The sequence below is a fragment of the Ostrea edulis genome, chromosome 10 (assembly GCF_947568905.1).
Source record: "Ostrea edulis chromosome 10, xbOstEdul1.1, whole genome shotgun sequence".
NCBI classification, from domain to species: domain Eukaryota; kingdom Metazoa; phylum Mollusca; class Bivalvia; order Ostreida; family Ostreidae; genus Ostrea; species Ostrea edulis.
In genome coordinates, this window is record NC_079173.1 from 21,767,069 (window position 1) to 21,791,717 (window position 24,649).

The 24,649-nt window shown below is 35.5% G+C and overlaps 1 protein-coding gene across 2 annotated transcripts in view; it reads right to left on the reverse strand.

Annotated features, from left to right (window-relative positions):
• Positions 1-24,649, reverse strand: part of LOC125665513 (polycystic kidney disease protein 1-like 1) — a 221,997-nt gene that overhangs the window by 175,932 nt on the left and 21,416 nt on the right. For both annotated transcript variants that reach the window (XM_048898165.2, XM_048898166.2), the window contains exons 3-5: positions 18,153-18,239; positions 16,804-16,988; positions 12,031-12,177 (exon numbers count right to left, since the gene is read on the reverse strand). In XM_048898165.2, coding sequence (XP_048754122.2) covers positions 12,031-12,177; positions 16,804-16,988; positions 18,153-18,239 — 419 coding nt within the window. The remainder of the gene's footprint in view (positions 1-12,030; positions 12,178-16,803; positions 16,989-18,152; positions 18,240-24,649) is intronic.

Below are 24,649 nucleotides of genomic sequence, written 5' to 3' on the forward strand. Positions count from 1 at the left end.
TTTTTGCCTTTTCTTGATTATCTCCCCTTTGGAGGGAGCATGACTCTTCATTTGAACAAATTTGAATTCCCTTTATATCCATGCAAGGGAGCTTTGTGCCAATTAAGTTGAATCGAAATTGGCCTCAATTAAGTGGTTCTGTAGAAGAAGATGAAAATGTCAAAAGTTAACAATGACGAGAGCAACAGACACCAGACAAATTTTGATCAGAAAGTTCAATTGAGCCTTTGGCTCAGGTGAGCTAAAAATAGTAAACCAAAACATTTGTGAAACTGGGTCCTGATATTTACACTGTTGTGGCAATTTATTTCACAAAGCCTTGAAATCTGATTCACTTTCAATCATTAATCACAATGTAAACATTGTCACCAGAATTCTGGTGACCCTGTGACATTAAAGATGTTTTCCCAGGTATTCTAGATCTGAAATCCATGTTTCGGGGACAGAGCAGTGACAGCTGATTTTGTCTGACAGAAGGGAACCAAGCATCTTGTCATTTTGATGGCAATCCAATAGGTCAAAGATTCAACCTCACCAAACTTGATGAGAATCATTGTAAATTCCTTCTACCACACATCTTAAATTCATCTGGAAGTTTCTGTTTGTCAAACCATGAGAACATGGTATCATCGATTCTGACCATACAAACCCTAAAACCTGCTAACACACTGCCGGTGCCCAATTTAGTTTCAGAAAGGTATGATTTCTGTGCAGAACAGTTCAGAAACCGTATAGTATGCTTTGAAGATGCAATTGCTAAAATGGACCAAAAAAGGATGAAATGAAAATGGGATATTTTCTGCATGCTTTGCGGATATGAAACAATTACTGAATGATTTTTGCAAAATTTGGTCCAAGTCAAGGAGCAACCAACCATCCAATAAAGACAGTATTTACAGTATGAACTATCTAAAAGAACTTTTATAAAAGTATTGAATTAAACTCGGTATCAAAATGAAATGTTTGTGAATTACACATAAATGCAGAAATCAAAATGACTAAAGCACAATTCTTTGAAACTTTAAAGAGCCAATTTAAAACACTGGACCTATAATTTCAAAGAATTCATTTATTGTTTAGGTATATACTACAATTCCCTGACAATTGTGTTATAAAATTGAGATGCCAACATATGATCATTATATTTATAGATAAGGAGATCCTGCTATTTTTGTGCCATGTGACTTAATAAATTCTTAATCTCACACATTATTAAAGCAATAGTACTGAATTACTATAGACAGGGAAATATTCACCCATTATATTTTCGTCCCTTTCACCATTGTTGTCAGTGCATGCATGGGCAAATTTAAGACGGGATGAAATTATTTATTTTTTTCATTCTCGTTTCTCTTTTAATACAACTAAGTCTGGGCGAATTTAAAAAGGAATGAAATCGTCATAAGTGCAGAAAGGTGAAAGTAACCCTGAATACGGTATATTTTTGAGAATGTCCAGACTCCTATGTACCATGTGTATCAGCGTTTTCTTGCTTGGAGTCAAATTATAAAAGTTTAGTTGGTTGAATATCATTTAACGTCCCACTTGAGAATCTTTCACTATGGAGATGTCACCATTTCCAGTGAAGAGCTGCAAAATTTAGGTCTATATGCTTAGCACTTGTGGCAGGGAAGGAACTTTATCATGCCACACCTGCTGCATCTTCACAAGTCCACGGTTATTGATTCAATACCTCACACTAACCCTTAATTGACATCAGTTACCATTCAAAACATGAGTTTGGGGACAGAGGATGACACATTAAGCTAAAATCAAATCATCCAATGTTTAAGATACAAGTTCGGTAAGAGCAAAAACAGAAAGTATAATCAATGGTCTTACGTGGGGTACATTTCTCAACATCATGAACAATGTGTGTTGATTTATATGTAACATAATTAATAATTCACATTTTCATCCCTTAAATGTTGTACAGCTATTTATCAATCTATTTCAATTTTAAACTAGTACTTATTGTAACGGGGACCGTTACAGATGTTCCCCAAACATTCCCCCATTTAGCAAGTGGTGTCATTTATTTCAGTACAAGTGGTTTTGACCATTGCAAACTGTGAAACATGTGAATATATAACTATCTTATAACGTTCAGTCCATTTCATACTAGTTCAAATCAGTTATAAAGATCTGAGAGTTTTGTGCACGTGCACGTACGTGCATGCACGTGCATATGAATAATTCGACCATCTCAATACATTAGAAGTCTTACTATATGAGTACAAGAGAAGTTTTACAACTGTTCAATGAAAAACGAGAAAATAACGGCAACTCGAAACTACAAAGACCGAAATCAATGCACGTGCATACACGTGCGTGTGAGTACCACACAACAATTTTGTTGATAATATTCAATAGACATTTGAATAATATACTTACGATATGAATTTGGTATCGATTGCTTCACTCATAAGAGAGTTATTGGGATTTCAAAATCGTCCAATCAGAATTAAGCGCACGTGCATGCGCGTGCAGGGAAGTGATTTTGAGACTATTAGTAAATTGAGAGGCCCAAAACATACCTGAAACTTGATTTTCAAACCTATTCATTGCAATCTCAAAATGTTATAGACCAATACTTAAATTTAGACGTCAAAAATTACAATGCACGCGCATTCACGCACACGCAATTTTGATAATGGAAAATTTGTTGACACCATTTCATAGACATTCATATCATAGATCCTCAGGGTAAATTTGAATTCATTTCAGTTTTTAATTCAATAGTTATAACCATTTTTGTACCCGAAAAATGAAAGAAAAGCTATGCAGGTGCATACACGGGCACGTGAGTATGACTCGGCATCAATGTTGATGTCATTCAATAGACATTTGATAGATATACTTACAGTATAAATTTCATATTGTTTCCATCATTTGTAAGAAAGTTATGGCGATTTGAAAATCGTCCAATCACAATTTAGCACACGTGCATGCACGTGCCGGATGGTAATTATGACTGTACACTTTTGTTAAGAATATCAAGATACATATACAATACAAGTTTGAAAAGATTTGGACAAAAAACAAAAAAGTTATGGTCATTGAAAGAATTGAACCTTCAAAAGACAATGCACGTGCGTGCGCATGCGCGTTTGCAATTTTTATTACATCGATCTGTAGATATTTGGCATGTCTACCTATCCTATAAATATCATTAAATTTCCTTAATTGGTGGGAATGTTATAAACGGTTTTGTATTATCCAATCAAATTGAAGCACACGTGCATGCGCGTGCAGAATTGAAATTTTGACGATGCCAAACAGTTAAGGGTCCCAAGTTATACCTACGATATAAATAGGAAATGATTTCATCGAAAAATAAAAATGTTAGACTGATTCCAAAGTTTGTAAACAAAAAATCCAATGCACGTGCATGCACATGCATGCATTTTCAGACAAAATGACATTCGTTCCGCACATCTACATATGCTATACTATCATCCTAAAAAGGTTTCATATTGATCCCTTGAGTAGTTTCTGAGAACACTCGTGGACAAAAAAGTCCCAAGAAGAAAGAAAGAAAAATAATAACTAGACACGATCTCGTTGCGAGCAACGAGTAGGTCTTCCGTCCGATTTGTTGATGCACTCGGAGTTAAAAAAAAAAAAAAGAAAAAGACAAATGAGTCCCAATTTAGTTTCCGACTTTAAGACACTTTAGATATAATCAATTTTTCATATCATAAGCTTCTGAAGCAAAGTTGCGGTGAAATTCGTTTGAAATTCGACTCTCCAGGCGAGCCATAAGGCCCGCGGGCCTATTTCTTGATGTCATTTGTTAGCCCTCTATAGACTCAACAACTTTAGTTCTATATGTCTTTACAAAATATTTACCTGTAAAAAGTTATTGAGATCGACCGATATCGACAAAAAATCGACTCTACAGGCGAGCCATTAGGACCATAGGCCTATTTCTTGATATCAATCGATAGATCTCGATCAACTGAACAACTTTTGTTCAATATGTCCTTACAAAATATTTACCAGTTACAAGTTTTTGAAATCGACTGATATCGACAAAAATCGACTCTACAGGCGAGCCATTAGGACCATAGGCCTATTTCTTGATATCAATCGATAGATCTCGATCAACTGAACAACTTTTGTTCAATATGTCCTTACAAAATATTTACCAGTTACAAGTTTTTGAAATCGACTGATATCGACAAACATCGACTCTACAGGCGAGCCATGAGGCCCACAGACCCATTTTTTGATATTGATCGATAGGTTATGACACATTGAACAACTTTTGTTTAATAATGCTTTTCAAAAAATATGTCGTTTTAAAGATATGAGGCGTCAAAGATTTACGATTTTGGCCCTTAAAATCTCTAATTACGTAACATATGACCTACTTTTTGATTTGATAAGAACAAGCTCATTTAGATGAACATTTCCGCTTCAATGACTTATTACAAAATATGAATAGTTTCTGAGATATTCTCATAAACCTTTGGACCCTTCTGGGCCCCTAATTTAAAGGGTCAGCCCCTTTTGCTTGATATCGTAAGAAAGGTCATGACATTTCAAACATTTTTTGTTCAACAAGTATTTAGAAATTCTTGACCGTTCTCGAGTTATTTCTAGAAGTAATTTTTAGGGGCCAAACTGTAGCTCCCTAACGGGGCCACATAGGGTAAAAACGAAATATGCATATTGTTCAGATCATCATTCTGAACAACTTTTGTTCTTTATTGCTTTTCAAAACATTTGTCGTTTTCGAGATACAAGGGGTAAAAAATTTATGGTTTTGGCCCTTAAAATCCCTTATTACGTAACATATGACCTCAATTTTTATATGAATAGATTTGGATTGTTGAGATGAACATTTTTTGTTCTTTGACTTATACCAAAATATTAACAATTTTTGAGATATTTGATCTAGACTTTGAGCCCTTCTAGATCCCTAATTTAAGGGGCTAGCCCCTAAATCTTGATATTTTCGAAAAGATCTCGTAAATGTGCACAACTTTTGTTCTACATGTCTTAACAAAATATTTGCAAGAAAAAAGATATTGGAGATCAAAGGTCAAAAATCGCCGAAATCGGCGAAAAATTTTGGCATCCATTTTTTCAGGTCCAGACGAGCGTTTAGGCAAATCGCCTCCGGTAAAATCGAATCCCCCACAAATCTTCTAAAATGTTTACTCTATCTTGTGTAGAAATTTCAAGACTCTAGCTTCAAAACTAACGGAGGAGATGTGTGGACAACAAGGCCCTTCAAAAAGTCACTAAAAGAGAGATAACTCCTGACCGGAAGTGACATCAAGCACGAAATTTTGCAAGCAAAGTCTCGTCACCAAAAGACATCTTTCCTGAAAATTTCGGGAAAATCGATCGAGAAATGGCTGAGAAAAACGCGTGTACTACCAAGGAAAATAATAATAATAATAATGAAGAAGAAGAACGCGAACAATAATAGTAAGGTCTTCCGCAGGAGACGGAAGACCTTAATAATAAGAAACAGAGTAAAACCAATATGTTCCCAAACTTTGTTTGGGGAACATAATAATTTGTTCAATTTGTTGAAACATGGTCGACAAATATACTTGGGCAATCCATCGTTTTCATGCGCTTCGTATTCCAAAACTTTGTCCAATTGTTTCGCACATACAACACACTCATGAGTTTCACATATATTGCACATACAACACACTCGGTAAGCCACGTACAACTGCAAACAAGAGGTACTGTGAGCAATGCTCACTAAGAATACCCCCTGCTTACCCCAATCTCCCAAAGGGTGTTGGTAATAGGTATAAACTACCTCTTTTCTGAGTGTAAAAAACAAATGGCATGACAAACCGAACCATATTGCTACTTCAATGTCCAGTGCGCGTGACCTTTGACCCCAAAATTGATAGGGAACATCTTCATCCCATGGGTAGTCCATATGTATAATATGGTGACTGTAGGTGGAAAGGATAACGCTTTAGAGCCCGGAAACCATATTGCTACTTCAATGTCCAGTGCGCTTGACCTTGGACCTTTTGACCCCAAAATTGATAGGGAACATCTTCATCCCATGGGTAGTCCATATGTATGATATGGTGACGGTAGGTGGAAAGGATAACGCTTTAGAGCCCGGAAACCATATTGCTACTTCGATGTCCAGTGCGTTTGACCTTTGACCTTTTGACCCCAAAATCGATAGGGAACATCTTCATCCCATGGGTAGTCCATATATATGATATGGTGACGGTAGGTGGAAAGGATAACGCTTTAGAGCTCGGAAACCATATTGCTACTTTGATGTCCAGTGCGCGTGACCTTTGACCCCAAAATCGATAGGGAACATCTTCATCCCATGGGTAGTCCATATGTATAATATGGTGACTGTAGGTGGAAAGGATAACGCTTTAGAGCCCGGAAACCATATTGCTACTTCGATGTCCAGTGCGCTTGACCTTGGACCTTTTGACCCCAAAATCGATAGGGAACATCTTCATCCCATGGGTAGTCCATATGTATGATATGGTGACGGTAGGTGGAAAGGATAATGCTTTAGAGCCCGGAAACCATATTGCTACTTCGATGTCCAGTGCGTTTGACCTTTGGACCCCAAAATCGATAGGGAACATCTTCATCCCATGGGTAGTCCATATATATGATATGGTGACGGTAGGTGGAAAGGATAATGCTTTAGAGCCCGGAAACCATTGCGTCTACAGACGGACGGACAGACCGATTCCAGTATTCCCCCCCCCCCCCCCCCCAACAACTTGTTGCGGGGGGGGGGGGGGGGGGGGGGGGGGGGTGGGGGGTGGTATAAAAATAGAAAATTTCTCAAATCAACAATTCCAAACCTTTTAAATTTTCTGAGCAAAACGGTAATACCTGGTGTATTTTGAATATGATTCAATAAATCCTGCAGGGGAGCTTTTAGCCTGTTTTCCCGTGTCCTAAAAATTCTAAAAGTCAAACTATTAAACTTTTCTTCCTAATTCACCACCAAGTTGAAAGTGAATACCAAAACAAATTTCTGTGTAAATGTCAGTAGATGGCATATATATTTATTTCACTGCAACCAAGACATTTGTAATAGGCATTGTGTAAGGGTGTCATAAGGATCAATAAGTTTTATTATATATACCCTCATGTAAAATTCTCGAATCTGATTGGTCAAGAAGCATTTGAAAAAAAGTTTCCCTCAGAGAATAGAAAGTATATGCTCCAAGATGATAATATCTAGGAATGGTTAACAATTTTACTTGCGAACGGGTGATTTTTAAAAATTATCACATGCGTCAAATTTATGTACGAATGGTTCACTGTACATTATTAGAGACTTCATTAAAGCGTTTGTAACAAACACTCAGTATAATAAAACAAATTATCAGTTATGCCTCGGTTGACAATGGTATTCTCGAGGTAAACATTTTTAATGTTACCCTTATGTATAATTACAAGCAATAATATATTACTTTATAAATTAGCAACATGAAAGAAGAAGGAAGTGCAGAACAACATCCATTATTCTTATTAGAAATAGTTTTCTCACTGTTGTAGAATTAGTTGAAGACAATACTTCTCTGGATTCTAAGATAATGATCATGAAACTTACAATTTAGGTTAAGGGCTATACTCCTTATATTCATTTTGATCAATTTAGTATCAATACTATTAAAGAAGACGTACATTATTTACTACATAATTAAAAGTCGACCCTCATATAAGTCAGTAACCCTTTTTTGTGATTTTTTCAGGATTTGACATTGACCTTCTCAACACGAGTTGAACTGAATTTTTCATCAGAGTCTCCATCAACTTAATAACTATTAGCAAGAGTCAATTGTCAGGGATTATTTTACCCCTTGAACCCAAGCAAGAGTTTAATTGTTTCTTTGTTGTACAGATTTTATAAACATCAGTTTAGATTTTAATTACATTGTATTACCAATAACCTCAATACATGTTAAATAACCTCATGTTAGATACACGGAATAAGTAAGAAAAATATTTTTTAAAGGTTTTAGAGTCTTTGTCCTTCAGCATTGTGATTGCAGCTTTAATTGCACCCTATAAAACTTGGATATTTAAAAGAAAAATTTAATTAGGAGATGCTTCTGGTAAAGCATATGGCCAAATCATTGGATGACCTAGTTTTTAATTAGTGTAATTGAATTACATGTATAATGGATGAGAGCTATCGACATCACGGCATACGCCACTTTGTTTGACATTGACCAAGCTTTGGTCTGTGTATATCTGTTCAAATGGCACATTCTCTTTTTCATGAATATTACAAGTATAAATAAACAAAACTAACATATCCACACTACAAATCTTATTGAATATCTGTTGCACTAGCTGTTTTCATACATTGATTAAGAAAGTTCAGAATACTGATGTACAATACAAATCAGACTGCATGTTCTTCACAAAAAATTGTTTTATTATATTGTTACCAAAACGGTGTTTAACCCAAACTAATCAACTTTTATAAAATGTTTGGATAAAAAATGCTGTATATTGACTTTTAACATACACAATAACAAATCAATAAGTACTCGGTATTGTTACTTCATTATTTAAACTAACACTGGCCTTTTTGACTTGTTTCTGATTAAACTGACAATAATACTTTAATAAATTCAAATGTCACAAGTTGCATGTCAAGAAAAAATTTCCAGCAGAAATATGCAAGCATAAGTCGGGACATAGTAATATGCGAGTATAACTCGGACATAGACTTCAGTCAAAAATTTCACTATCAAAAACGACTTATATGCAAATTTATATGGTAATTGTTTTACACACAAGTTGGGCCTCTATTCTGGGGATCATGAAATTTATAATTTTGGTAGAAGCCTTCTGCTCTATTGCTATGGATTTTAATTGTTACAGATGTACAGTTGTAAAGAAGATTTTGGAGGTACTAAAACCCCTACCCATGGGATCATCAAATTTACACTTGATAAAGGGCTACTTGGTTCTTCTAAATATCCATGTAGATTCAATTCAATATCAAAAGATGTTATTTAAATAATTTACATGAACACTATATATATGCCAAGTCTGGCCCCACCCTGGAGTTAAAAACTCTATCCCGGGGATCATGAAATATCAAAATTTGGCAGAGGCCTTCCTACACTACATCACAATTGCATTTAGTTTTTTCAACATGCGAGGTTGTATAGAAAATTTTCAAAATTTGTCCATTTATGGCACATTTCACACCACCCCCAATGCCCTAGGGTGCAAGATTCCTGAAATCTACAATTTATGCCCCCCCCCCCCCCCCCCCACCTCTTACAAAAGAAAGATGCTTCATACCAAATTTGAAAAGTAAGGGGTGTATCAGGATAATGTGCTACAGTTTGATTCACGATAATTTACACTGTAACACGCTTCAGTATTCTCGGTCCAGATTAATTTGAACTGCCCGATTTGGCTTTAAAATTATGTTGCCAAAATGGCTTCTGTTATTGGAAAATGTGGTGCTGACCATGCCACTGAACTATTACTCCAACCAATAAATCTCCAACATGGGATCATTTTGGATTTTGTGCAATGAAAGAAAACGGTAGATCATGATGTTAGGATTTTTTTAAAAGAAACAAGATGTGTTTGTGAAACACAAATGCCCCCGATAATGGCCAATTCCGAAGATGGCCAAGGTCACAAGGACAAATATCTTGGTACCAGTAGAAAGATCTTGTTACAAGAAATGCTCATGTACAATATGAAAGCTCTAATATTTACCATTTAGAAGATATGACCAATGTAAAAAAAAAAAAAAATTAAAAAGTAGGTCAAATGTCAAGGTCAAAAGGTTTAGTACCAAAGGACAGGTCTTGTCACAAGGAATACTCATGTGAAATATCAAAGCTCCATCACTTACTGTTCAAAAGTTATTAGCAAGGTTAAAGTTTTTAAAAAGTAGCTCAAACTCCAAGGTCAAGGTCACAGGGTCAAAAATGGTGGTACCCATGGAAAGGTCTTGTCACAAGGAATACTCGTGTGAAATATCAAAGCTCTATCACTTACTGTTCAAAAGTTATTAGCAAGGTTAAAGTTTCAGACAGAATTACAGAATGACAGGATTACAGGATTACAGAATGGCAGACAGGACAAAAACAATATGGCCCCTGATCTTCGATCTCAGGGGCATAAAAACATGCAGTTTTAATAGTAACATGCAATTAAATGATACCAAAAGCATTGTAATTGTTCATTTGTTATTATATCATAGGATCTTAAAAGTATCCTGATACATATCGTATCGTCAGGTTTGTATCATGATTTGTCTTTCATCATGAGGCAAGGGGCCATTATTAAGAAGTTAAAAATGTTCAATTGTTAAAACACAATAAATGACAATAGATGCAGACTAATAGCACTAATTCTTCCGAGTAACTTGAGAGACAGCTCCTGAGAATACATCACTTAAAATCTGATGTGGCTCAGCATCAAATTTAACCCAAGGCAGTGCTTTGCCAAAACAAACATGAAGGACACCAGTGCATATAGTTTCCCCTAATGAGGAGTGATTCGACACATCCCCCCCCATCCCATCCCCCCCCCCCCCACTCCCACTCACCCACGCAAAGCCAGTATGTAGCAGTTTCATGAATGATATATTTCCTTACACATATGTAGAGTTTCTCCCTGTAACACCATAACAAAACAGTTAATGAGCATCTGTGTGATTTCTTACAACTAATCTCTACACCTGTATTTTCTTTCTTTTATTCTGAATTACCTGCTGAATTATCTGCCGAATTACCTGCTCAAATATCGGAAATAGAGCAAGATTATGGTCAAAAAGCTTTGCACACATTTTTCTGACCAAAACTTGTTTCCCAGTTTAAAACCACAAGTTTAACCAAATTTCATCATCACAAGCCAATACTTTTAAAACAGGCAACAAGCATGAACCACAGAAGGTGCCTTTATGATTGTGTATATTAAACAGAAGGAAACTTGATGCTGGGGGCTTTCATTCTGAAATCAGGCAGAAAAATTGCTGGGAGTGATCAAAGCACTTCTACAAACATACACAATAGGGCTCTCTGTTTCCTATCAGGTTTATCTTATTCTATAAATTTCATGAATATTTACTGCGATTACACATAAGGATATAGAATTTCATTTCTCAGTGCATTACACAAAGCTTTAGGTACACTGCATAAATTTTCTTACTTAAGTTAGATAACTCTTATATATTTAAACTCCACTCATTTTTTGTACAATGAAACTTCTCCACACTGGTCCATCAGAAAACCTGCCAGTCCTCCTTAAAACTGGCCAATTTTCTAGTGAGACTTATTTACTAGGGACATGAGGCCCAGACCTAATGTTGATTGATTGATTGTATCTTGTTTAACGTTTCTCTCGAGAATTTTTAACTCATATGGAGACGTCACCAAGACCGGTGAAGGGCTTCAAATTCAGGCCTTTGCTCAGCGTTTACGGCCATTGAGCAGTGAGGGTTCTTTAGCGTGCCACACCTACTGTGACATGGGACATCCACTTTTAAAGTCATCTCCGAGGATCTGTGACATTCACACCCAATGCCGACCATTTGGCGATGGAACTGTCACTACCTGTTTTAACGATTTAGGTCTGTCGCGGCCAGGATTCAAACACTGGCCTTCCGCATGTAGGGCGAATGCTCTAACCTTTAGACCAGCGCGAGAGTTCTATTCAATGTTTAACAGAAAATGTGAAAAAACATGCAGGCACTGGGGACCAGGCTAGGGGCTTTGCAAACTACGTAAAAAAAAATTGAGTTCTATAAACTCGGTTTCAGGGCCAAGTACTTTCTTTATTGAGTACATGCTGCATTTCTTGGGGATTGTTTACTAAAAAATACTGCAGGAACTTCACTCTGATATTTGTTTTTATTTCAAACAAAATTCATTCACAAATAATTGAATGGGATTGGGAAGTAGGCATTCTCTATTTGAGCCCACTCCCTACTTGGGACTGCATGGGCTTTCCTTTTTGATGATATGAGGGGCCCAGCCTTGTGAAAGTCTGCTGCATTCCTAGGGTTTTACTTACTAATGACGTGAGGCCCAGCCTTAGTAAAAGTATGCTGTTTTCTGTAATAGGTCTCTGGGCTATGGGCCTCTGTTAACACTGTGTCCCTGTAGTCAGGATAAGTCCACACAATCTCCAACTCATGGAACTTGGTTTGGTCCTTCAAAGCTACAAGTGACAAAATCTGACATTAATAAAAAAGAGCAAGAATATTACTTCATTTCAAGAGTTCACTTTGTAACCAGGAGCTCATGAGTTCGAGCTCATGCCATGGGTGCATCAAACCCAGAGGTCAACATACATGTATAAGTTGGAATAAACTTATCTAACTTATAGGGATTGCTGCAAAAAAATCAATAATTGTGTAAATGCAGAACATTCACAGGGTGTGCTGAGGTCAAAGGAAATGAAAGTCTCGTTCATTTGTCCTATCATCTCCACATTAGTGTCTTCACCTTAATAATGAAAGTCTTGTTCATTTGTCCTATCATCTCCACATTAGTGTCTTCACCTTAATAATGAAAGTCTTGTTCATTTGTCCTATCATCTCCACATTAGTGTCTTCACCTTAATAATGAAAGTCTTGTTCATTTGTTCTATCATCTCCACATTAGTGTCTTCACCTTAATAATGAAAGTCTTGTTCATTTGTCCTATCATCTCCACATTAGTGTCTTCACCTTAATAATGAAAGTCTTGTTCATTTGTCCTATCATCTCCACATTAGTGTCTTCACCTTAATAATGAAAGTCTCGTTCATTTGTCCTATCATCTCCACATTAGTGTCTTCACCTTAATAATGAAAGTCTCGTTCATTTGTCCTATCATCTCCACATTAGTGTCTTCACCTTAATAATGAAAGTCTCGTTCATTTGTCCTATCATCTCCACATTAGTGTCTTCACCTTAATAATGAAAGTCTCGTTCATTTGTCCTATCATCTCCACATTAGTGTCTTCACCTTAATAATGAAAGTCTCGTTCATTTGTTCTATCATCTCCACATTAGTGTCTTCACCTTAATAATGAAAGTCTCGTTCATTTGTCCTATCATCTCCACATTAGTGTCTTCACCTTAATAATGAAAGTCTCGTTCATTTGTTCTATCATCTCCACATTAGTGTCTTCACCTTAATAATGAAAGTCTTGTTCATTTGTCCTATCATCTCCACATTAGTGTCTTCACCTTAATAATGAAAGTCTTGTTCATTTGTCCTATCATCTCCACATTAGTGTCTTCACCTTAATAATGAAAGTCTTGTTCATTTGTTCTATCATCTCCACATTAGTGTCTTCACCTTAATAATGAAAGTCTTGTTCATTTGTCCTATCATCTCCACATTAGTGTCTTCACCTTAATAATGAAAGTCTCGTTCATTTGTCCTATCATCTCCACATTAGTGTCTTCACCTTAATAATGAAAGTCTCGTTCATTTGTCCTATCATCTCCACATTAGTGTCTTCACCTTAATAATGAAAGTCTCGTTCATTTGTCCTATCATCTCCACATTAGTGTCTTCACCTTAATAATGAAAGTCTCGTTCATTTGTCCTATCATCTCCACATTAGTGTCTTCACCTTAATAATGAAAGTCTCGTTCATTTGTCCTATCATCTCCACATTAGTGTCTTCACCTTAATAATGAAAGTCTCGTTCATTTGTTCTATCATCTCCACATTAGTGTCTTCACCTTAATAATGAAAGTCTCGTTCATTTGTCCTACCATCTCCACATTAGTGTCTTCACCTTAATAATGAAAGTCTTGTTCATTTGTCCTATCATCTCCACATTAGTGTCTTCACCTTAATAATGAAAGTCTTGTTCATTTGTCCTATCATCTCCACATTAGTGTCTTCACCTTAATAATGAAAGTCTCGTTCATTTGTCCTATCATCTCCACATTAGTGTCTTCACCTTAATAATGAAAGTCTTGTTCATTTGTCCTATCATCTCCACATTAGTGTCTTCACCTTAATAATGAAAGTCTTGTTCATTTGTCCTATCATCTCCACATTAGTGTCTTCACCTTAATAATGAAAGTCTTGTTCATTTGTCCTATCATCTCCACATTAGTGTCTTCACCTTAATAATGAAAGTCTTGTTCATTTGTCCTATCATCTCCACATTAGTGTCTTCACCTTAATGACAGGGTGAAATAAATTGGCTGTATTATGACACATTAGTGTCTTCACCTTAATGACAGGGTGAAATAAATTGGCTGTATTATGACACATTAGTGTCTTCACCTTAATGACAGGGTGAAATAAATTGGCTGTATTATGACACATTTTATAGTTTGTGTCCCAGTTCATTAACAGAATTTACACAATTTTTATCATTTATTATAAACATAACTGGATTAGACAACAGCCATTGCTTTAAATTAATGTAAGCCTTCTCCATAATTGTGATGAGTTAATTTTTAGTTGAAGCTAGTGAATATTTTGTAAATATGTGGTCAATTGCTATTACATGTGACATTAAATTAATAAATTTCTTTGAAGTTCAGTGCTTACCAGCATAAAAATTACAAATCTTAGTCAACGGTAGAAGTAAGTTTGTTCTTTCTTACTTGGTCCAATGGGAGCACCAGCAAAAACTCTTGGCATTATTCAAATTAATGTAATACAGCATTAAGCCCTTCAATATCGATTAAACATTATCTTATTTGTTCGAGTCGTAAGATATCGTATTAACTACAGAGATTGAGGCGGACAGAAAGAGCACACAAAGAGCACACAGCGCTCACACCCTATCTTATTAATATACTACTAAAACCCAAGCAACTTGATATTATCCTTGATCATCAGTGACCAGGGTTTTTCTTTCAGTGAATGCAAACTTCATCTACTGATACAACTTCTACAATCTTCAATAGATTTTGTACTAATTGCCTACCAATGACCTTCATCACTTATCTGACCTTGACTGATGATCACGATACATCTTTAGGATCAAACCCTATGTATATTTAACATGCAGAGCTCCTATCGTACCTGTGTTACTATACAGACAAATATTTTACTCTGATTTTCAATTTCAAAACTGTAAAAAATGATCAACATTTTCAAATTTGCTATTTACATGTCATTCTGAAAATAGTAATTTGGTACAGTAATCAGAAGAAGAAAATGATGAACACAATATATATATATATATATATATATATACACACATACATACAATTATGTAAATATACATACCCACGAAGTAATTACTGACACAGGTATAGTCTTCACATAATGTACTTAACTGAACCCCGAATCTGAACTATTCCTACAGAAATAATAAAATCGCAACACACTTTCTGAACTTCACACAAAGCTCATTTCCTTCTCTTAATACGACTGTTCAAAGAGGGTTTAACTTATCACATAGTACCACTTGTACATATAGTTCTACACACACTATAAATAACCTTGAACAATGGCATAACAATCTCCAAGGATTTCATGCAATATAATTCTAATTCAAACCTCACTGTCTGCAGATTGCTATCAGCCCTTAATGTATTCTCTTACCTATCAAACTTTGTCTTTTCCTTTTAAAATGTTAACTATCTTATTAACTGCTAGCACTTTTTCTAAATACACATGTACCTTTCTTTATCATTTTTATGTAAAACATGTTGTCATTAATCGATAACTCTTGAATTTTTAAATCTCAACTAAATAGGCTCACTGATGTTCTCTAAGATTCCTTCTCACAGATGCCCTGCATATCGACACTTTAGCAAAGAAACTTATAAGTTTGCGGCAACACCCATCATTTCACTACCTACCCTAAGGTCACCCGATTTCCATAATTACTCTTTGGGATTTTAAATGTTATTTCTCTGATAAAAATCAGAGTAATAAAATGCTGTACATTATACATGCTATCTGATAAGCTACAACAATCTTTCAAACTTTAGTGTAATACAGCAGCCCTGTTTTATATACCATATGCATTATCACCACAATGTTTCTCTTCAACATGTAGATCGTGCCCATCAGCATGCTAAATCAAGGGGTCACAATTAACACTGTCATCCATGTAGATTCAGATGACAGGGGCAGAATCAAATGGAGTGCTGTCTCTAAAAATTTTTTATAAATTTTAACAAAATTCCACTGTTAAATTCAATATACTCATAAGCACCCATAACTTTGCCCTCCAGACTGCTATCATTTCAAACAAGAGTTTCATTAACGAACTTCAGGACCTACACTGAGGTCGAGGTGGCTCCTAGTTTCATTGTCTACATCCTGCATCCCTCTGACACTAAATTTTGAGCCCTCCCATTATTATTTTCCTTTACATGTAGATATTCTAAGGCTGTATTTCTCAAGTTATCAGTTGAAATACAGAATAATTTCCCCCCATAGAGTTCTATGTTACAACCCATCCCATATGAGCCTCCCCAAAAGTACCTATAAACCCCTTTCAATCTGAAAACAAAACCATTTCTGCACAACTACATACATTGGCCTATTATATTCTTATCAATTAGTATGAATACTTTCAAACACTTGTGGAAAACAGACCCTGACATTTTCAGGTGCGAGAAAGAAGAAAAAGAAGCAAAATAATCAGATCTGACCAAAACAAAATAATTAGTCTCCAATCTTCATTTGGAAGACTTAATTAATGAAGCATCTTCTGATGTTCGTTAAAAGAAAATTTAAAAACACACATCAAGATGGACAGAGATATACTCCAGCCATATCTCATAGGAAGAATACACCATGCTGTAAACTTCTCAATTCAACAATTTTTGCATACTTCCATATATGGTGACATTTTTCAGATTCTTACCTTTCGATACATTTAGTAGTTTTGGAAATTTCACCAATATTTCTATGACAACAGCTCTGTTTATGATAATATGGTCCACGTCAACACTGACTTCGATATCGGCTAAAAACGAACCCTCAGTCAGAAATATGGCAGAGGAGTTGCTTGGACAGCAAGGAAATGAAAAGCAGCTCTTTTCTTTTGATCTAATAATAAAATAAGACATCATTACACTCAAGTTTTACAATTCTTTTTTCTCTAACCACTCTCAAGGACCCAGTGAAACCAATGGGCCTTAGTGACATCAAAATCAATTGATAAAGATCATCTTATCCTTAGAGGGTACCAGTCAATCCTGAGAGGTACCAGCTATAGTGTATCAAGACTGAAGTCTAGCCAGCAATGGATTCCTAAAACATTGGTGAACAATACCAGTACTTTCTCTTGTGCAGAAAAGTTTAACCTCTGACCCCTGACCTTATCTCCAAATCAATAACAATTAGGTTTACATGTATACGAAGTTTGATGTCTTATCAAGCAGCAAAAGCTTTCAATATTTTCTTACATCTTGAGTAATTTGACCTTGACCATTGACCTAAAAGACAATAGGAGTTATCTACTCCATAGGGGGTACCAGTAACCAAGTTGGATGTTTGTAAAGCAAATGGTTCTCAGTCCATTGAGCAAATGAGCGGACAGTATTAACCAACTGACCGGCAGGTGCAAACCAATATGCCCCCTTTTTATAGGGAGGGGGGAGGCATTATACATTATTCTTACATGATCAGCTCCATGGATTAAAACATTTAAAATAAGTTTGGAGATCACCGGTTTCAGTTCCACAAAAGTTTCAATTTTTTTCTCAACAATTTTACAATTAATTCTTTTATACACAACATAAATTAGATTATTACAAATATCAGGCTACTTTTTATCCAATACAATGTTCTTAGCTGTATTCCACATCCTCAAGAAATGCTCCCTGAAGAAAATGTTAAAGTGCTCATTTCACATTATCATAATCCATCTTTCATAGACTGCTTGGAGAAAATTCTGACACTTTAAAGGTTAATAAAAGTGTAGACCATGTCAACAGACTACACATTTATCTGAATTTTGTTTTCTAATTCACTAAAAACTTTTTTGTGAGAAGAGGTGAGCCTCCGGTATGCTAAATCTTTCTTTGTTGTAATCATATCTTTCACATTTTGTGGGATATCCCCATAAATTATGAGTACAATAACTTGCAAATTGTGATCACCTAGCCAACACAGCCAAAATGTTTTCTTTGTCTTATGAATTATGAGCACAATGATTCCTAAACAGGGATGGACTTGTTCAATGCATTAGCCAGTTGTTACAGTCCCTACCTCTGGCAAGTTCCTGCAGCTTCTTCAAACAGTTTATTCGTTACATTTAGGCATACACACTCATCACCAACTGCGGCCAATTTGAACCTTAAATAAAAAATACAATAATTTACAAATATATCAAAATGCCGATACAATTACCTGGGAAGTCCATTTAGTGCTATGATATTAGCGATTTAAAATACTCAATCTGAGGCTCACCAGGTTGATACACCATTTTAATCAAATAATATTTTTTCCTATAGTCTAGCCGCACTGTAAATGCCCCGGCCGGGGGGGACTAGTACTGCTTTAACACTTTACCATATGATGACTATAATTAATCATATTTTTCGTTTTAATACCTAAAACTTATGTTTATCAAAAATACTTCAGGTGACTACACGTGTTGCTTTTCTCCTTTATATACCTTTCTGTCAATATATAGCATTATCAAGGATTTCTGTCTGCAGGTGGATTCACATTAACTTTAGACCATCTTGAGCTTGCTACATACAAAGTCTCTCAACATTCCATTTCCACCCCTGGATTGTAGGTTCCTTTGAGTCACCAAACAGCAAAAATTTTCTGGTATTTGAGAGGGATTTTGGTGATTCAACATAAGATTTGTGGACCAAACTAAAACAGCATTCTTAAATCCATGCGGTATAGTTTAAAACATCACTCCGGCTAAGAATTAAATCACTTAATAATGTCATACATTTTAATTCTTTCTTCCCCCAAAAAAATATAAGCCTGCCGAGTAAACACATTGTTGCAGGCGAAAATTACATAAATTTTTTTAATAAATTCATCATCATTTTTATTCAAATCATGAAGAAAACATAGGGCATCTTAAACAACTACCCTTTACTGTTGCCGAAGAAAGTCACACAAATTTGTATTCTAGCTAATGCAGCTGTTAGGTAATCTGCACTTTAATTCACTGTGTATGATTTATCAAATTGTAAATGTACTGATTTATCTTCATGTTGCTTTTTATGAATGTAGTAGAGCAAAGGCTTGTTTGTATTCTGTGAATTCATGTCAAGAATATTTTTAATTCAACTTCAGTAGCCTTAGAGAAATGGGGTTCTCATTCAGCAACCTGATATTCAGGGAATAATTATCTTCTCATTTGCTATTTGCAACCAGTCGACCGTTAATGCTGAGTTAACGATCACAGAGTTTTACTGGCCGAGATTCTCCAAAATTAATGAAATGAATCCCCGTCACAATACAATATGACCAAAATCAATCGTGAATTGTCCGAAATTCCTGTGAAGCAGAATATCTTATTATTTTTCTTTCGTGATTGAAAACCTATCATTCAATTTTACTAAATGCCCACGATGATATTGCAGACTATCTAACAGATGACAAACAGGGGTGAAAATATAACTTCCTGGTATAGAGTTAACGTCTAACAGATGACAAACGGGTGAAAATATAACTTCCTGGTATAGAGTTAACGTCTAACAGATGACAAACAGGGGTGAAAATATAACTTCCTGGTATAGAGTTAACGTCTAACAGATGACAAACGGGTGAAAATATAACTTCCTGGTATAGAGTTAACGTCTAACAGATGACAAACGGGTGAAAATATAACTTCCTGGTATAGAGTTAACGTCTAACAGACGACAAACAGGTGAAAATATAACTTCCTGGTATAGAGTTAACGTCTAACAGATGACAAACGGGTGAAAATATAACTTCCTGGTATAGAGTTAACGTCTAACAGATGACAAACGGGTGAAAATATAACTTCCTGGTATAGAGTTAAAGTCCCGGCTCAAGCACCATGTTTTCCACTACTCCCCTTGCAGTTCTTTGGCATCTCATTGCTAAAGATAAATTCTTCTACCTAATTTTCAGGGTGGTTCTCGTCAGGTTACAAAATCTTACATAAACAATGCAAAGTATTTAAACCTCTCCAAACTAAATTCTTTCTTCATAGTAATTCCTCTGATGCTTCTACGTCATGGCCAAAAGAAAAAAAATTGTTTCCCATTGGTATGACCCAATCTAAATTTCATGTTTTTAAATTTCCTATTGGTCACTATAAAAATGTGATTTCTATTACTATATACACGTGCAGTCTTATGCTTGCTCCCATTGTTAACAGTTAGCATGGATTCTTTTCTGAATTCATTTTCATGCAATATTAAATTCACTTGTGTTAAATTAAAGTCATCTTATAAATTGACTGCAGTCTAATTCTGCAATGAAAATACAATAAGAAAAATGACATTGCGTATTTCCATGCAATGTTAAATTCACTGTCTTAAGTCAGCTTATGAATTGACTGCAATGTAATTCTACAGCAAAAATACCAAAAGTACACTGCATTAAATGTAATACTGTATTACAATGTACTGGTATTCTTTCCCAGCCTGAAATATTTTTTTTTGTTTGGCCTAAAAGACTTATTTTTTCCTAATTATAGAGGCCCTTGAACATCAAAGCCTCTTTCTCACTTCATCCTAGACAAACCGTTTGCAGAAGAAGTTTTATAAATCCCAAATTGGATTGGATGTCTGGCAATGAATTCATTAAATGACAACATAGAGTCATTTGGGAAATATTTCTAGTGAATCTGCTATACATAGATTCTGTCTGCATGATTAGATTAAAAATCCTCTTTTGTTATGTAAAAATCTGACATAAATGATTGGATGAAATCATATTATTAACGAGCATTCTCTCTTGCCTTGTTAAGTTCACAATACATTGAAATGTGATTTAATGTGTATTTAATAACAGGTTATTTTAAATCCTGTTCTTCCTAGACACTATTGTGGTCATTTATCATAGCCCTATATAGACATACACTATACTCTCTAAGGTAGTCACTAATGTATTATCTAATAGCAGCCCGCCTGCTTGAAATGGTGGCTGCCAACTAATGGAGGAACACCCCCTCTAGTGATTATTAGATCTTCTAATTGCTGTTATACTGTCGCCACATAATAAAATCATGATTATTGTACAAACTGGTGTTTCTTATTGTCTACCAATATATAGGCTCAGCATATGTCTAGTAAGATATGAATAAATGACTCTTTAATTTAATTAGTTCAAAGTTGGAAAGTCTCCCATACCAAAACTAGAGGCCCATGGGCCACATCGCTCACCTGAATTACAAACTTGAATCTGCACTATGTCAGGAATCATGTAAATCTCAGCTTTTCTGGCTTAGTGGTTCTTGAGAAATAGATTTTTAAAGATTTTTCCTATATTTTTGTATGTAAAACTTTGATCCCCTATTGTGGCCCCATCCTACCCCCAGGGGCCATGATTTTAACAAACTTGAAACTGCACTGTCAGGAAGCTTTCATGTAAATCTCAGCTTTTCTTAGTGGTTCTAAAAGATTTTTAAAGATTTTTCCTATATATTTGTTTGTAAAACTTTGATCCCCTATTGTGGCCCCATCCAACCCCCGGGGGACCATGATTTTTACAAACTTGAATCTGCACTATGTAAGGAAACTTTTACGTAAATTTCAGCTCTTCTGGTCCAGTGGTTCTAAAGAAGAAGATTTTTAAATGACCCCATCCTATTTTTGTGATTATCTCCCCTTTAAAGAGGCATGACCCTTCATTTGAACAAACTTTAAAGCCCTTCACCCCAAGGATGATTTTGGCCAAGTTTGGTTATAATTGGCCCAGTGATTCTGGAGAAGAAGTCGAAAATGTAAAAAGTTTACAGACAGACAGACAGACAGACAATGGACAACAGGCAATCAGAAAAGCTCAGGTGAGCTAAAATGGAAACCAAAAAATTCTTTAACAATACTTCTATAAAGCATATAAAATTTGAAATTTTTAGAAAAAGTCAGAAAAAGCTGTCACCTGTTATAAACAAAGTCGCATATACGACACAAGTGACAGAAATTCTTTACAATGTAAAGCAACTTTCAAATTTCCATATATTTTCAAAGGATTAATTTATCTGACAAAAAAATTTATCCAAATTGTATTAAAATCTTATTTTGATATGTACAGCAAGAAAACATCACGGTTACAAAACCATATAGAATACATTATTTTCTATGACTTTGAACTTTGAATGACCCCTCTGAATGCTTGTTTTAACAAGGACAATAAATTTCCTGAGGTTCAGTCTTATCCAACATCTATCGATTGAAAGTGTTAGTTATTACACTGAGCATGATGAAAATTTAATGGGCAGAAAACTTGATACAAGTCGCTTAATTGAAAAACTGGCTTATCTTGGGCACTGATAAAGAAAAGGCCTAATTTATGACCATTCTATTCAATTAACATGTAACTAAAATGCAGACTAAAAAATTGAACAGGAAACTGAACAGAAAAACAAATATCACTTATCCCCTCATAGGAGAGACTCTGTCTGGAAAATTTATAGGAAACCTCGCATTTACCAGGAGGCTCCACAGACTACACAGCTCACCTGAGCAGCACAGCATTTTCCTTTGTAAAACATTAAATTCTAACTCTGTGTATTTACGCTCATACGCACCTTATCTGAAACTTTGCATGTCTCCCTCCCAGTTTTTTGAGTCATGGCTGGTACAAACCTAAATCTACGTATACTCTATACATAGGGATACTTGCATATTAATTTGAAAAATTGTACCATTGTGGTTCTTGAGAACATTTTCCTATATATATTAAAACCCATTTCAAAGCCCCTCCATTGACCCATACGTCATGGTGTGAACTTATGTATTGACTACACACAGAAGATATTTAGTTGAATCTACACTTTGAGGATATTCAGTTGAATCTACACTTTATGAGGATATTTAGTTGAATTAATTCACATACTTTGGGGATATTTAATTAAATTTACACATACTTTGGGTATATATTTCATCAAATCTACACTTTAAGACGACATTAATAGTTGAATCTTTGAGGATATTTAGTTGAATCTAAACACACTTTGAGGGTATATTTAGTTGAATCTAGATATAATACTTTAACCCCATCCAAAATCTAGGATTCAAGGTGTAAGATAATGAAATGAATGAAAATGTATAATAACAATAATTTGCACATGTTAACTTTGATAAATTGTGATCTTGTGGTTCTTGAGACAAAAGACTTTCATCCCTATGTAAAATCTGCACCATGTATTATCTCCCCAAATCTGAGCTCAGGGGTCACCGCGAGAACAAATTTAAATCTACTCTACATGCTGATGCAGCGTCACATAAGGCTCTGCCAAAATAACAAGTAGCCCTCAGTGTCACCACATCCACAGCATAATGTCTAATCCAATATCATTACAGAAATCTCCTAAAAGAGAAATATACCAATAAATAGTCCATGGGACATGAAATTGTACAATTCATCCATTAAATCTGCAGAGATTGCACCAAAATCATGTCCTGGACTTGTGGTACTTGGCAGACAGACTCACCTGCATTTTCCGCTGTCCTTCTCTTCTGTTTAACATGACCTTCACATCAGACAAGTCAGTACCTTACAATGTTCCCCTTTCATCTATTGTTCCTGTGGAAACAGTCTCTTTTTTCCCCTCTGTTTCACAGGGCTGACTTAGTCAATCTTGACACAAAATCTTTATTGGATATGCACATACACAGAGGCAAATGCTGTTCCTGGGTAATTCAATCCCCAATCAAAACAAATTAAGTCAAAGGTTAATTTGAAAAGCGAGGAACCCTGAAAACAGCCCTCTCTGTCTCCCCCGAGGTCTCCTGTCCCTCACTGCAGCTATACCATTTAAAACTGAAATTTGATCTGGACCAAATTGTTACAAAATGTGTCACCCAGGTTCAGCCAATTAACTCTGACAATAAGAAACATGAGCCTGGGCCTGTTCAACTGTAAATACACATTGTATTGAGGAATGATGCCCCAGCATGCAGCTATACAACAAGTGCTGTCTGTCATCAGGGCGCTTTACTCACACACATTAAGTGGATTCCTGCTAAATCAATTAAGTGCACAATCTATTAGACTTAAAATCAAGTACAAACCACATTTCACTCTAGGACAATGTGAGATTTTTACAATGTTAATACCGTTAGAACTTTGAGTGCAGCTACATATATATGAGCGGATCCAGAAATTTTCCCCAAGGAAGTGGATTCCACTCCATGCATTTTTAGGGGTTCAATTGAAACTATGGCTTAACATTCAGTATTTTACAACTGAAAGTACATACAAATATATTTATTTTCTATTTAGCCAAGTGAAGGTAGGTTCCACAACCCTCCCCTATAAGCATGCGTGCCTGATATCTATAGCCTCTACCTATTCAATTTCATAAAAGAAAACGAGAAATATCATTGCACGATAGACAAGAGGCCCATGGGCCACATCGCTCACCCAAGTCTCATTTCAAATGCAAAATGCTTATAAAATACTCAATTTTTTGTAATCTCAATGACAAAACACGTGTTATTAATGATTTTGTCATTATTTCATTTGAATAATATACCAACTTAGTGCCTCATGGACAGGATGAACACAATCCATGCATGCAATTTCAAAAGTTTGCAAAG